This window comes from Cetorhinus maximus, chromosome 10 (assembly GCF_964194155.1).
Source record: "Cetorhinus maximus chromosome 10, sCetMax3.hap1.1, whole genome shotgun sequence".
NCBI classification, from domain to species: Eukaryota; Metazoa; Chordata; class Chondrichthyes; order Lamniformes; family Cetorhinidae; genus Cetorhinus; species Cetorhinus maximus.
The window spans coordinates 42,248,337-42,264,109 of record NC_135888.1 but is presented as its reverse complement, the minus strand read 5'-3'; the positions used below and the strand labels follow the sequence as shown (position 1 = coordinate 42,264,109).

General features: G+C 42.1%; 1 protein-coding gene across 7 annotated transcripts in view; it reads left to right on the top strand.

The window, feature by feature from the left end:
• abca2 (ATP-binding cassette, sub-family A (ABC1), member 2) overlaps positions 1 to 15,773 on the top strand; it is a 576,571-nt gene that overhangs the window by 302,056 nt on the left and 258,742 nt on the right. For 6 of the 7 annotated variants that reach the window (XM_078550348.1, XM_078550347.1, XM_078550346.1 and 3 more), the window contains one exon: positions 13,782 to 14,000. In XM_078550348.1, coding sequence (XP_078406474.1) covers positions 13,782 to 14,000 — 219 coding nt within the window. Of the gene's footprint in view, positions 1 to 13,781; positions 14,001 to 15,773 lie in introns of those variants that run through there. The other variant, XM_078550351.1, reaches the window with a different exon arrangement.

The window sequence follows — 15,773 nt, the reverse complement described above, 5'->3', positions numbered from 1 at the left end:
TTTCACAATGACAGTACCCTATCCACCTCCCATCCTTTCATAGCATTACCCTATCCACCTCCCCACCTCATCACAACAACAGTACCCCATTCATCTCCCCACCCTTTCATAAGTGAAATTACCCCATCCATCTCCACACCCTTTCACAATGACAATACTGCATCAACCTCCCCACACTTTCACAGCAACAGTATCCCATCCACCACCCTTTCATAATGACAGTACCCCATCCATCTCCCAACCTTTCATAATGATAGTCCCCATTCATCCCCATACCCTTTCATAACGACAGTACTCCATCCATCTCCCAACCTTCCACAGGTTTGTACCTTGCACTAATCTCCCCCTTCATCCCAGTTCAAGTTTGTACTCTGCAAATTTTCCCCCATTAAAGCTGCTATTCTCATTCTCTGGTAATTTCTCCCCCACTACCTCCAGTTCAAGTGGGCAGGCTTCATTCCCCCCCTCTCTTTCTACTCCACGCTGGCACCTTTCCTCTCAATTAGTGCTGGCATTCTTCCTCCCCACTCCGAAATGCTTCTCCCAGATTCTCCTGCTTCCCCTAATTTTCCCTTTGCTTCCTTCTTTTGTTACCTTACCCACTTTCCCTTTATTGCCACTCTCATGCTTTCTCATCTACATTCCCCCTTTCCTATTCCCTTTATTTTTACCTTCCCCTGCCATTTAGTTGCCATTATTCCGTCATCCTGTCCCTTTCATTTCCCTTTTCCTGTTCCCTTTAATCCAATTATCATTCCTCCCCCGCCCCCCTTCCCTGTCCCCTCAGCATCACTCCTATCTGAAGTTATACCTTGAAGATGGAGATGCGTGCTTGTATGAGAACTTGCTCCTACAGTATTCAGAGGCTGGAGTCACTTCTGTTAGCAGCAGGACTCACTTAGGAACTGAGGAGAGAGGTAGCTGAAACAGATGATCTTTTTTCTTTATTCTTTCATGGGATGTGCGCATCACTGGCAAGGTCAGCATTTGTTGCTAAACTCAAATTTGCCCTTGAACTGAATAGCTTGCTAGGCCATTTCAGAGGGCAGCTAAGAGTCAACCACATTGTTGTGGGTCTGGAGTCACATGTAGGCCAGACCGGGTAAGGATGGCAGATTTCCTTCCCTAAAGGACATTAGTGAAGCAGATGGGTTTTCACAACAATCAATGATAGTTTCATGCTCACCATTACTGAGACTAACTTTTAACTCCAGATTTATTAATTGAATTTAAATTCCACCAGCTGTCATGGTGGGATTTGAACCCGTGTTTAGAATATTAGCATGGGCCTCTGGGTTACTAGTCCAGTGGCATTACTACTACACCACTATCGCCCCCCCAATCTGTATGTTAACAGCAGTTTTGGATCTGATAGACAAGAGGATTATCTTTCTGAGGTTGGTTTACTGATGCAGGCCTTGCAGTTGTTGCCATGAAAAGGATCCCCCTGAGGCTATATCTGAAGTGGGAGATATGAAGCACTTTTATGGTTCTAATTAACTTTATCTGGTTTCAGAGGAAGCTTTCATCAATGTCCTGGGAGCTACTTTATATAAAACCCCACAGATACGCTTGTCAGCTCTATTTGGTCATATTCCTGGAGAATTCATCTTATTAACCCATGTTTCTATCATTGGTCACCCAACGCATCCATACTTGTGGTTCCCATTGATTCTAATGAGAAAACAAAGATACTCTCGATTTTCTGGTTGGGTGATTGTTGACTGTTAGATTAAAAATAGCCTTTTATCCCCCAAATCCAATGTTTTTATACCTACCAAACAAAAGTTTAGAAAAAATTAAAAATATATTAATGTTCCTATAATATTTTGCTTAGGTTTATTTGCAGTAGCGTCCTGGAGATTAATTTTTAATTCTTGGTGACTCCAGGCCAAACCTGGAGGGTTGGCAACCCTTTCAGCAGTGCAAATCTACAGAATTGGCCCCCATGTTTACAGGAAGGCAACTTATTCCCTCACCCCTATAGAAGAATCACAGAGACAGTTCTACAAATGCTTTTAGAGCTCACATGGGGAACCTGAACCTGCGCTGCCTATCGTTTTACAGGATTATGCGATGTTAGATGGCGGGGGGGGTTGTGATAATGTCAGAGGACAGAAAGAATGGTGTTGTTACAATCAGGTGAGGAGGGGCCAAATAGCTCCCCTCTTTTCGCATTCCTTGTTTGACCACAACAGGGTCTTTTAAAAGGATATGTTGCCAATTCATTGCATATTTAACTGTTTACATGCTGTGACTATAAAAGACACAGGCAGACAGGTTTCGTTGGGTTTTAATGCCCAGTTCATTATGGGCCCACATTCTGATAAAGTTGAACAATTGAAGGGATTCCACTGTGTAACTTTTTTTTAGACTCTTATTTTTATGGACCTGCATGACAGAAAATCCCTGGTTGAGAATTCATCAGCTGCATTTCTCCAAACTTGTCTAGTCATTATCACGTTTAATGAGTCCACAATACCATTACAGTAAGGGAGTTGGGCTTCTTTACCCTAAGAGGTACAGTTGGTACCTCTCTGCATTGCTTGTGTAGAGATATCATGAAAGTGTCTTGAAAGAGCAGTGGAGAGAGTTGATATTGACTTTGAAGGTGACTATGGATTGATAGTAGTCAAGATACAAGACGGTCACTTGGTTTATCAAGCAGTTATGGCACAGGCTTTTTTTGTGGCCAGATATGTGCATGGTTATGGGATTCTAAAATTATTTCTGTGGGCATGTATAGTAGTGATCTACGCTCCAGAGATCCTATGCCAGTGGTGTCAAGAGTGTTGCAGAAACTGCCCCTGAGTCCACTGGTGTTTGTAGTGACTCATTAAATGATATCTTTGTACGAGAAGCCCCCGGTGTCTAACACATACAGAAACGGTTCACCTTGCTCAGAAGTCTCCAAACTAACCTATTCAGAAATCCATATATGGCTGATCAGGTGTAGGCATGCTCTCCAGAGAAACACACTCCATTTATGGCAGCTAGACAATTTAAGCGTCACTTAGCCAGAGCTTAGAAACTCCAAAGTGTACCTCACAGAGATACTGCTAGAGCTTAATCAGCTCAAAGCATACAGATTAATGGGATAGAGCAGCTCACTGTTGGCTAGCCAACACCACCGCACCAACAGGCCATGATGTGAAAGAAAGATATAAAGATGTGCGTTTATATAGCACCTTTCACAGCCTCAAAGTGCTTTACAGCAAATTAAGTGTTTTAGAAATGTAGCCATTGCTGCTCTCCTCTGTGTATCAATTTGGCTACTCAGTTGTCAACAGTGCTCTGTTCTACTGGCTTCCCACCTGTCTCAGATTTTGGATTCCCATGTCCAATGCAGAAGATCCAAATTTCCCCTTGCCAGGCATGCCACCTTGAAGGCAGTTCAATGTACAAAGAGATTCCATTTGCCTGCACCAGAAACAGGTTGGCTCGCTCCCTCCTAAACTATGGAAAATATCTAGTGGAGGTACATGAAGATGTTTCCCATTCAGGTTTGAATCTAAACACCCAAAGTTTTTTTTAACTTTGTCCAAGTTCAAAGTTGAATGGAAACCTTTTCACTATTCTTCTCTAAATCTTCATGAAGTCATGAAAGCAGTGAAAAATTCAGTTACGACACTCAAAGTGGGGTCAGAGCACCAATAGCTGCATTCTTGTGTGCGGATGGACTGCAGCAGTTCCAGAAGGCAGCTCACCACCACCTTCTCAAGGGCAACTAGGGATGGGCAATTAATGCTGGTCTAGCCAGCGAAGCTCACATCTCCTGAATAAATAATTTAAAAAAGGATGCTTAAAGCACTTGCTCATGGACCGTTAAATTCAGAATTTTTGTCCAACTCACCATTGAAAGGATCTTGGTATGATTTGTGTTGGAATGCTATCATTTCGGTAAATACAAATTTTAATCGTCGAATGATAGAGCAGTGAAATATAGATTAGGATTCAGACAAAACATCTGACCAAAGTTCTTTATAGAGTGAATGATAGTTTATGCATCCCTGTAATCTTCAATGCCTGTTGCTGAGTTTAACTATTCATGTGAGTTCAACATTGGTAGTAGTCAGGATAGTTCTCATTATGGTCCATTCCTCTGGGAAAGTTTCTGATACTATGAGCAGGTGTTACAGGTGAATCACCCAAAGTAGGGAAGAGATCAGAGGGGCAACCCAACCGCGTCCACTAGTAAAAAGAAGTGAACTCAGGTTTAAAGTCAGGAAGGGTGGTCTGTTGAGGTAAAGATAACAATTGTTAGTTTACTGTAAGACTAATGTTGAAGTTGTCTATGTCTATGTCTGCCTTCATTGAGAGGAGGCTTGAAAGATGTTGAAAATGGTCCACATTTTCCAGATCTTGCCATTGATCTAAATCATTGTCAGGGCGGTGGTGGTAGGGAGGTGTTGTGCTGCGGTAGCTTGGAAGAGGACCTTAGTTTTCCAGGTGTCTTGTGAAAGGCCCATTTTCTTATGTGCGTTGGAGAAGGAGTTGACAATGACCTAGAGCTCGGTTTCTGAATGAGCGTGCACACACAAGTGTCATCTGCATATTGGACCTCAGTGATTGAGGTTGGAGTGACTTTGGTTTTGGAGGCTTGAAGGTCCTGTCAGTTCTGTAATCTGCTATTCTGTTACCTCCACACTTGTGGGTGATTTGCTGGAGATGAGGTGCAGCATTGCAGCGAGGAAGATGGAGAAGAGAGTCGATGCAATGACACAGTCTTGTTTGACCCTAGTATTCACAGCGATAGGGCTTGTGCTAATTCCGTTGGTGAGGGTCACGTTTTGCATGTCATTGTAGAGTGGGTAGAGGATGGTGACAACTTTTCGAGGGTGATCAAATTTGAGGAGGATCCTCCATAAGCCTTCATGGTTGACAAAGTCAAAGGTTTTTGTGAGGTCGAGAAAGACCATGCACAGTGGTTAGTGCAGTTCTTTGGATTTTCTTGGATTTGCTGCACAGTGAAGATCATGTCTGTGCGGCCTCTCGATGCGTAAAAACTGTATTGCGACTCTGGAAGGAACTCTTTGGCCACTGAGAGGAGGCGACTGAGGAGGATCCTTGCAATGACCTTCCCTGTGGGGAGACTCTTCTGTAGTTACCACAGCTGGACTCTGTTCCTTTCTTGAATATAGTCACAGTCGCAGCCTCCAATATGTCAGCTCAGCATTCGGTTGATTGAGGAAAGGAGTGTTTGAGGACCAGGATTGCAGACCTGAGACTAAGAGCGTGGTTTACCCGGCAGCAGTGATCCTCACACTCCTAAATGCTTTCGAGACTTGGACAACCTACTGAAGGTGCCTCAAAGCACTGGAGAAGTACCACGAGTGGTGCCTTCATAAGATCCTCCAAATGAAGTGGTAAGAAAGATGGTTCCACAGCAGCATCCTCTCCCAAGCCAACATGCCCAGCATCGAAGTGCTAATCAATGAGAACCAACTCCACTGCCCATATTCCTGACACCCGACTCCCAAAGCAACTGCTTTACTTGGAACTCATTCACGGCAGGAGACTCCCAGGACGACTGTGGAAACATTTTAGGCATGTGCTCAAAGTATCCCTGAAGAGGTCAAATAACCCCGGTGATTCATGGGAGTCGATCCGTGGCTTGTCAACCTCGATCCTGAGGGACTGCCTAACTAGAAGAAGGACCGCTGAGTAAGCTCACGTAACTCTTGGCCTGTTGCAATGCTAGACTGACCAAAGCAAGTACTAGTTATACTTCTAACTTGCAGCATGGTTTATTATTTTCCTTATTTGCATGTGGGTAAAGTAAGAGAGGTCTGTTTATCAATGTCACTCTGTGCGTTCAATTAGTTTCTTTTTAAAAAAAAAGCTTAACGATTTGGATCAGGCCTTGACCTGCTTGAAGGGTTGCAGTCCATCTGCTGAAAGATTGAATTTGTGCACTTGAGGACATGTATAAATGACACAGTCCAGATCGCAAGGACATCTCATACCTATTGAATATGCAATCTTATGAACAGATATTGGACAATGCAGGCACCTCCTGATGGCAACCAAGGCACAGGAATCAATTATGGGAGTGACCAGCACTAAAAGGCTATGTAAAGCTGACTTGAAATTTGTTACGTGCACCCCCCTTCACCTTCTACCAGGTGAAAGCCTTTGCAGGCATACAGCAGTGCCCTCTAGCCTAGCATCAGCAGTGATCAGTTCCAAAACTTCACTAATGATGGGAATATATTTTGAAACAGTGTGCTTGCTGCCTGTGCCATTTCTATGATAGAAATGGGGTAATTGATTTGCTTTCCCAGCTCTCCTGAAGTGTGTGTTCCACCTTATCTCACTTTCTAAACCCAGTCCCAGCCCTATATCCTATTTCGTGAAATTACGGAGAAATGCCGGGAATTTAGCAGCACTTTCCCTCTCATGCGTATCGTTATTTGCCAGTGAGTCGAGCTTTTAGCCTTATCTCTGTTTTACCACTAGCTACCACTACCCCCCCCAGTGTTACAGTTTATATATTATAATGGACGTTTGAAGATGTATCGGATTAAAGTGAGGTGATTCACCTAAATGAAAGAGAAAACCTAGATTGTGGCTGTTCTCAGTCAGATATTCCAAATTGAAACAAAATATTTGCACTTAACTATTCAAAATTTGACTTTAAAATGCAATACTTCTTCCTGGTGACTCCCTGGAGTACTGCTGATAACTGCAGGCTGTTAATAAGTTGTCTGCTGATTTCAGTGTGCATCTCTACTGCAAAGGCAGCACCATCACAGGCCCATTACCATGATAATTAGAATAATTGTATCATATTAATAGCTGTTGTGGTTGCTGTGGCTCAGAGAAATGTCTTATTCTGGAAAATAAGAGATTTCAACACTAACTTCCTATAGTTATGGATACTTTTGCACCTCTTTTTGTCCCTTCTGTTAATGCACTGTGGTTTTTTTCTAAAGCTGGTAAAAATCAACTGGTTTGGGGCTGCTCTGTGCTTTGGGCAGCAATGCATTGGGATATATAAATGAAACGGCATCTTCAACAAGTCAGCATCTGTGGAGAGAGAAACTGTTCAGGTTTCAGGCCAATGAAGTTCTGATGAAAGAAAGGTCAATCAGAAAAGTCATTGACCTGAAACATTAACTGTTTCTCGATGCTGCCTGAGCATTTCCAGTATTTTCGGTTTTAATTTCAATTTACCAGCATCTGCAGTATTTTGGTTTTGTGGATTGCAGTCTTCCCTGGTACCTTGATTAATAAAATCACCATCCCAGTGTGGGGCTCTACTCCGATCCCACTACACTTTGAAACAGCTAATCTTAGTTAAGGTGGCGAGAGGGGCACTAAAAATGATTGTCAGGACCTTTGGGCTAGGGAATGGGAGAAATTGGGGAATGCTCCTTCTGCTAGTTACTGTCTGCTGATTCCTGCTGCAAAGTGTTACAGTGTGGATGTCAAGTCTGGATAAAAGTTGGCTCAGATGCGAGCAAGTAGCTTGCTTGCACTCTAGGCCAATTTTCACTTTCAGTGGGTTTGGAAACTGCCAGTAGTGGATTGGTTGACAGTTTTCCACTAGGCACGATTTTCCATGAATAATGTGTGATGGACTGCCCATCAGCTACTGCCAGTTTTTTGCCCTCACTGGAAGTGAAAATTACCCCCCCCAGTGTTACAGTTTATATATTATAATGGACGTTTGAAGATGTATCGGATTAAAGTGAGGTGATTCACCTAAATGAAAGAGAAAACCTAGATTGTGGCTGTTCTCAGTCAGATATTCCAAATTGAAACAAAATATTTGCACTTAACTATTCAAAATTTGACTTTAAAATGCAATACTTCTTCCTGGTGACAAAAAATAGTACAACCTGATCAAATATTCCTGAAATGATGCCTCAAAAAAAAGGGATCTTGGCTCCATATTGTAATCTTGAAGGAGAGTGAAGGTGCAGTTACATTCCTCCCTATTTAAGTGACCTGGAATCTGAGAATTGAGATTGGTACACAAACCACTTCAGCTTTCAGCCATCTCTCTGGAATTCTCTCTGTAAACTTGGTCACCTAGCAATTTATCCCACCTTTATAAATGCCTCCCAGAGCCTGTCTTTGCTGCTTAGCTTTCGGTCATCCCTCTAGCCTCTTCTGGTTGTTGTCTGTCTATTCTCTGCTGTGTGGTGGCCTTAAGAATACTCAAAAAATTAGAGATTCTTATCACTTGACTGGGCTTCATTTATAACAAGAAAACTGCTGCAAGATGCCATTAAGAAGATAATAGTCAAAGAGTAAACACAGTAAGTTCATAAATAGTGTTTGGGCAAACCCAAGTTTGCATCTTGGTTGCTATTAAATTGGTTCAGGAAGGAATGACTAAGGGAAATAAGGAGTTCCATGTTGTGAGGTCCTGGGATAGATTACACACACTTTATTTACTTTAGAATGCATTTTAATAAGTAGATTCCAATTTTTTTTAATAAGTTTGTTCTAGGGATCCCGGTGAGACTGGCAAAGCCACAGTTATTTACCACCCATAGTTACCCTGGGAAAGTGAACTGCTGCAGTCCATGTAGTGATGGTGTTTCCATAATTGTGTTGGGTGGGGAACTGAAGGATACTGACCCAGTGAAGATGAATTCATGGTGACATTTGTCCTAATTCCACCCCCCCGAACAGCACTGTGGGCGTACCTGCACTGCATGGACTGCAGCGGTTCAGGAAGGCTGCTCACCACCACCTTCTCAAGGGTAATTAGCAATGAACAATAAATGATGGCCCAGGCAATGATGCCTACATCCCATGAATGAATGAAAAAAAATCAGGGTCATAGTGTGTGTGACTTGGGAGGAATTTGGAAATTACAGCGTTCCCATAAGCCATCTCAGTGGTAGAAGAGGGAGATGCCATCAATGAAACCTTGGCGACTGCTTTACTTCAATAGTGATTCTCAGTATATGGGCATCACTGGCAAAGTTGGCACATATTGCACACCCATGGTTATAGCACATCATCACTTCCAAAACACAAGCTTCTGTTACATGCTCTTGTAAAGGTGTTTGTGGGTCTTCTTCTTGAACAGCTGTAGCTCTAGTAGTGAAGGTGTGCCCATGTTGCTGTTAGACAGAGAGATTTTGGCCCAGCGACGATGAAGGAATGACCATGTAACAGCAGCGTGCGATTTGGAAGTGATGATGTGCTGTAAAATGTAGATGATGTGTATGAACGAATAAAGATTTCATCTATATTTTAGAGTTTGCAACTGTGTGCAAATGAATTGTGATAAGTTAGAATCACTATTATTTCATTACATTTTACTTCGGAGACTGAATACTACTGATATTCATCCAGCCAGCCTGCAGCTAAGCCAAATGCGCAGAACTTCAACAACAGAATAAAAATGTGACAGAAAATTTCAGCTTCAAAAGACTGAAGAGAGAAGCAAGACAAATGTACAATTTTCTTCATCTATTGTGGTTGATACTATAGAGTTCATTTTTGTTTTCCTGTTAGTTTTCCCTGCCTATTTACCATTGTCAACTGTCTGTATGAGATGGAAGAGCAGGCTGCCTGGTGACGGATTCCTGGGGAGTGGCTGTGCAATTTATTTTTGTTGAAATGTTGGTCAAGGACATCTGAAATATTGCAACTCTGCTCCCTGTGGGATAGTCAAATTTTGGATAATTTATGTTCATACATATTTTGCCACCCAGAGACAACGAAGGTCAATAGTCATGTCATTAAAAAGAAGTTCTGTCAAATTTTCTGAACCTTTGAGCAGCCCAGATATTGTGTTTTGCATAACATGTTTGGAGCGTTTATCTCTGTTATCTGATAAAGATTGGGCTTAAGAGAAACAGCGTAATGTAATCAGTGGGCCTTTGCACATAAGTCAGCTTTATGTTTTTGAGGTCATCTATTTTAATGTTTGAACCGAAAGCCTCCCAGTCAGTAGTAACCTATATAAATCTTTAGCCTTGCATAATATTTCTGAGCTCCCTTTATTAATAATAGCTGTTACAACATCAGGCAGGTTCTGTAATGAGAAAGTGGGGACAGAAAGCTGATGAAACGAGAGCAGGAAACTCTATTCAGCTCTGCATCCATCTTCCCCACTCGCTATTCGAAGGCCATTGGACATTACAGGGTAGCCAACAAAGCCGCCTCCCCCTTTCAGGTATCTTATCAGTGACTACCTCCTGATGGCGGCCATTCAGTTAGATTACATAAACTTACATTGATTTGCTCATCTTCAAAGTGGTTTTTGTGGTGTTGCAGTAGTCTGGAAAGAGTTAAAAAGAATGACCTGCGTTTAGACAGCACCTTTCATGATCTTAGGATGCCCCAAAGCACTTTACAGTTAATGAAATATTTTCTGAAGTGTAGTCATTACTAGTGATGTTGCTAATTTACTGACAGAGAGCAGTGTGATAATGACCATATAGTCTCTTCAGAGGTGTTGTTTGAAGGATAAACATTGGCCAGGATGCCAGGGAAATACTGTTTTTCAAAATAGTGCCATGAAATTTTTTGCATTCACCTGAGAGGGCAGACGGGATTTTGGTTAATGTCTCATCAGAATAACAGCGTTTCCGACAGCATAGCACCCCTTCAGTACTACACTGGAGTGTCAGCCCTGATTCTGTGCTCAAGTCTCTGAAGTGTGGCTTGAACCAATTTCTTTACATTGCGAATTATGAGCTGGAATGCACTGTCTGCAAAGGTGGTGGAAGCAGATTCATTAGAAACCTTCAAAGGGGAATTGGATAAATACTTGAAAAGGAGGAATTTGCAGGGCTTGGGGGAAAGAGCAGAGGACTTGGACTAATCAGATAGTTCTTTCAAAGAGTCGGTGTAGATATGGTGGGCTGAATGACCGTTTGCAGTGGTCTTTGATTCTGTGCATCCCACTCACATTTAGCAGTGTATCTACCAGCCATCCATTTTTAACAAATAGAACAGGAGGGTTTAGTTTTACTAATGCCAGGCATGAAGTTTCAGCAGAGAATATGTGACCTCTAATTTCAGAGTGAGAGCATTTCTGTCTGTGTAACAATCCTGCTATATATCATTTCTAAACATAAGTGTCACTGATACACGAGCAAGATTGGCTATTTTGTGGGAAAACATTGCTGATGACTTGTAGAGGATTTCATTGCCAAATTGAGTATTGTTAATGCAACAGCCCCAGCTCACCCAGTCTCACTGAATTGATCCTGACAGTATGGAGCCAAGTGACACCTCCAGTGGTGTCAGTTTCGCCCTCGGGGCCCTTTTAAAAAATTCAAAGGAACTCAGATCCATTCAGATCCACATACTTCATTTCAAAGCATTTCTGCCAGTCCTTGAATTTAAATTTTGACATCAGTGACAAAGCCAAGCTGAAGGAGTTGCTGTTGATGTTGAGGGAAGCTCCATTTTATTCATACGGATGCAGATCTAATCACCTATTAGATTATTGCTATGGAGCTGCTTCAACTGGAAAGGATTGTGCTATATGTATCCATCAGCTCTATGCTCTCCGGCCTGCATTTCCTCCCAGTCCGGCAGTTCCAAGATTTTAATGTTCTCATCCTTGTTTTCAATCCTTCCATGGCCTCAACCCTCTTTGTTCAGTGGCATTACCACTACGCCACCATCTCCCCTGATCTCCGCGCTTCTCCAATTCTGACCTCTTGCTTGTCCCTGATTTTCATCACTCCACCATTGGCAGCTGTGCTTTCAGCTGGCTAGACCCTAAGCTCTGGAGATCCCTCCATAAACAGCTCCATAAACTCTGCCTCTCCCATCCCACCAGGATGTCCCATAAAAGGCACCCTTTTGATCACTTATCCTGATATCTCTTAATGTGGCTTGATGTCAAATTGTGTCTGAGGGTACCCTTGTGAAGTGCCTTATTATGTTAAAGGAACTATCTAAATGAAAGTTGTTATTGTAATTTCTTCATAAATTACCTGGAGCTTGGAGTCACAAACATATTGGCTCCATATTATCTGCAAATTTAATTAATGAAGATGGTAGACTGGAACATAAGACTTAGGAGCGGAAGTAGGTCAGTTGACCCTTCGAGCCTGCCCTGCCATTCGATAAGATCATTGCTGACCTGGATATGATCCCAAGTCCACTTCCTGTTTGCTCCACCCCCCTCCCCCCGCCCCACCCCCACCCTAACCCCCAACTCCCATAACCCTTGACTCCCTTGTCTTTCAAAAATCTATCTAACTCAGCCTTGAATAAATTCAATGACCCTGCCTTCACTGCTTTCTGGAGAAGAGAACTCCATTAATGACCCTCAGAGAAAACATTTCCCCTCATTTCCATCTCAAAAAGGAGACCTCTTATTCTTAAACTGTGTCCCTAGTTCTAGTCTCCTCCACAGGAGGAAACATCCTCTGGGTATCCACCCTGTCAAGTCCCTCAGGATCTTATATGTTTCAATAAAATCACCGCATTCTTCTGAACTCCAATTGGTATGGATGCAGTCTATTCAACCTTACTTCATAAGATAAGCCCCTCATCCCAAGAATGAATCGAGTGAACCTTCTCTGAACTGCTAATGCAATTATATATATAATAAATAAGGAGACCAAAACAGTACACATAATTCCAGATGTGGTCTCACCTAAGCTTTGTACAGCTGCACGTCAACTTCCCTACTTTTATATTCCATTCCCCCTGCAATAAATACCAACATTCCATTTGCCTTCCTAATTACCGCCTGTACCTGCACTTTTTATGATTCATGTACCAGGACACCCAAATCCCTCTGTGCCATCGAGTTCTGCAACCTTTCTCCATTTAAATAATATGCTGCTTTTCTATTCTTCGTGCCAAAGTAGACAAGTTCACATTTTCCCACATTATACTCCATCTGCAAAATTTTTGCCCATTCACTGCAAAGCCAAACAGGATAAGCTATGCTAAAGCTGCTGTATTTATGAAAGTTATTGTTATGAATACCACTGGTGCTCTGAATAGCCCTCTTTGAACAGAGTACTGCCAGGCTCAAGCACTGGAAGCAGCCCATAGGTCTGCCTCTGATGTCAGCTTTGCAATATAAGTATAGAACCAGTAATGCAGTACTTTTATTGACTGGGTGGAATAATTCTGATGAGAAATGATTGCAGAAGACATTTGGAGCTCTGCTGCAGCATGTAAGTTCCAGCTAATAAGATTTGCTTTATAAATTGGCTTGGAGGGTGGAAATGAAATACTTCAGGAATGTCCCAGTCCATGTCTCGATTCCATAACACTCTTGTATCCAAAGGTTCTTAAGATATAGGGCACCTTCCATTTTGGCAATGTTAGAGAAAATATTTTCAGGGAAAGAGTATTCACTTCAACATACGTGCAAACATCTATTCACTTCCATGCAAGTTATTTTGATCGGTGGAGATTGTAGACCACTCTGTTGTGTAGCTGCCTCTTTGAATATTAATCCCTTGACCGCCTGCACTTGGTTGTATGCCTGGGGAATGCAGGAATGACCCTTTTTAACCCTGAGTGGGACCAGAAACATTGGCCAAGCTGGAGACCGTGGCATGCGTTGGCCATGCCTCCGAATTGAGAACTGAACACTGTTGTGCAACTTCAAGGTCCACCCTTGTGAAAGATTGAATCACATTTTTCATCCATCGACCAAAGTGCTTTGGCTCCCATTAATATTAGGTAAAGATGTATTTTCATGAATCTCCACAACTTGACAAATCAAATGTATTGTGACTTGGTTTGCTCCTCACCTTATGTAGTGAGTTGGTGCATTATTTCTGTTCTTTTCCCCCACAGCTGATGAAACTTTTGGTTCTGCTTTCTAGAATATTTTGTTCATGCCCAAAGTATTGGAATACCTGACATGTAATGATGAACAGGATGACCTGCAGAAGATCCTACTGATCCCTGCCTCTCAGAAGGCTTGGCTAAACAGTTACCGGGCAGCTATTTGTAACACCACCACCAAAGTGCGGAAGGAGCATTTTCAGGAACTCGCCAATAAACTTAAAAGCCAAGTGGACATCCAAAAAATCACGGACAAGGTAAGTCAAATTTAGATCTGGTCTTCGGAAAAAAAATATAAACTTTATCTCTTTTCTTTTTTGAATCTTCCTGCTCATTCTAATGTCCTGTCATTTCCCACTGGAACAGAGGTGGCCACCTTGATATGTGCCTTATGTTGCTCGATGTTGCTCGAGCACTGTAGGACGTGCTGAACAGAGGGAAGCCTGTCCTCTGAAAGTGAGAAGGGAATTGGTGTTGAAAATCTCAGCAGGATGCCTTGCTGCATCTGCTAATACAACTGCTGCAACAAAGAAGTATTGATTGTTAAAGTGCATCCACCTATGCTTCTCTTTTTTTTGGAAAGACTCCTGTTGAATTGTTTAATAAAATAGATGAAGCTTACAGAGGCATAGCATGATTTGATAGAATAAATGGGTGTCAGACAATTGAAGAATACCATGTTGTTGAGAACATTCAATTAAAGGGGACATGACATAGAATCACAGAGTTTTAACGGCACAAGAGGTAGCCATTCGGCCCATCGTGTCTGCACTGGTTCTCCAAATGAGCATTATGATCTAGTGCCATTGTCTTGCCTTTTTCCCGTACCCTTGCACATTTTAAGATTCAAATTATCATCTAATGCTCTCTTGAATGCCCCGATTGAACTTGTCTCCACCACACTTACCAGCAGTGCATTCCAAACCCGAACCACTCATTGCGTGAAAAAGTTTTTTCTCACCTCATATTTGCTTCTTTTGCAAATCACTTTAAATCTGTGCCCTCTTCAACACTGATTTGATTCCTTGTATGTTCATGAAGTGGGTTTGTAGGCATCATCATTTGGCAGTCATTGCCCCTTTTTATATAATAGTAATAGACCCAAGTAGGTAAAACAAGTTAAGTATTTGAGTGACCAGATCCAAGGAGATCAGTGAGGAAATGAGGAGTGGACTTCACCTCTTGGGCCTTTATTGGGTTAATCACTTTAATGTCATAAGTGGTTCCTTTAAAGGACTGATACGCTTCACGTTATTTTTCTTTCCGATTTGCCTCTCCTAGCTTGATTAGAGCTGGATTGTATTTTAGTGCATGCTGGTGCCATCAGTCATGCTTTTACAGGTCACATGTCCCTTATAATCACTCCACTTTACCTTGAATTAAAGAGAGAGTATAAAACATAACCATCTTATAAAACATTGCACTTGTAACATCAATCTTGGCAAAAAGACATACATTTACAAATTCTCACATCTCAAACGTACACCCTAGTAGTTAAAAGTGCTAATTTCACACAAAAGGTTGCAGGAGACTTATAGTCTGATGTGCTGGAGACTTTAACCCTGAAGTTCCATACAGTGTGTTGTACAGCTTTTGCACCAATGAAGGCTAAGTTGCAGCCAAGAATCCAACATGTAAAATCTCACTAGCGCAAACCTTGTCCCACCACTCCTTTGGAGAAGCAAGTGTATTGCTGAAAAGAGAGACATGTTGCCAAAGCTTTTTGTCTTGCACACATCAGGACAAACACAAGAATACCACATTACTAACTATCACAGTTTATACTGCAGGAGAAAAGGATGCTGATTGGTTGGCAACTCAACTCTGATTGACTGAGGCATTGCCATAGAGAAAGCAAAAGGAACATGTTCAAACCTTGCACCTCTTTTGAATTGCCCGGGAGCTTGGGGAGCCTATAGTTTGAAATTTGGCATTCTTCTGTTTACCCTGATGAGTGCAAATCAAAAAGCTTTGGCAACATGTATGTGTGTTGATGCTCTGTCACCTGGTGATCTGAGTACTTCCGACTC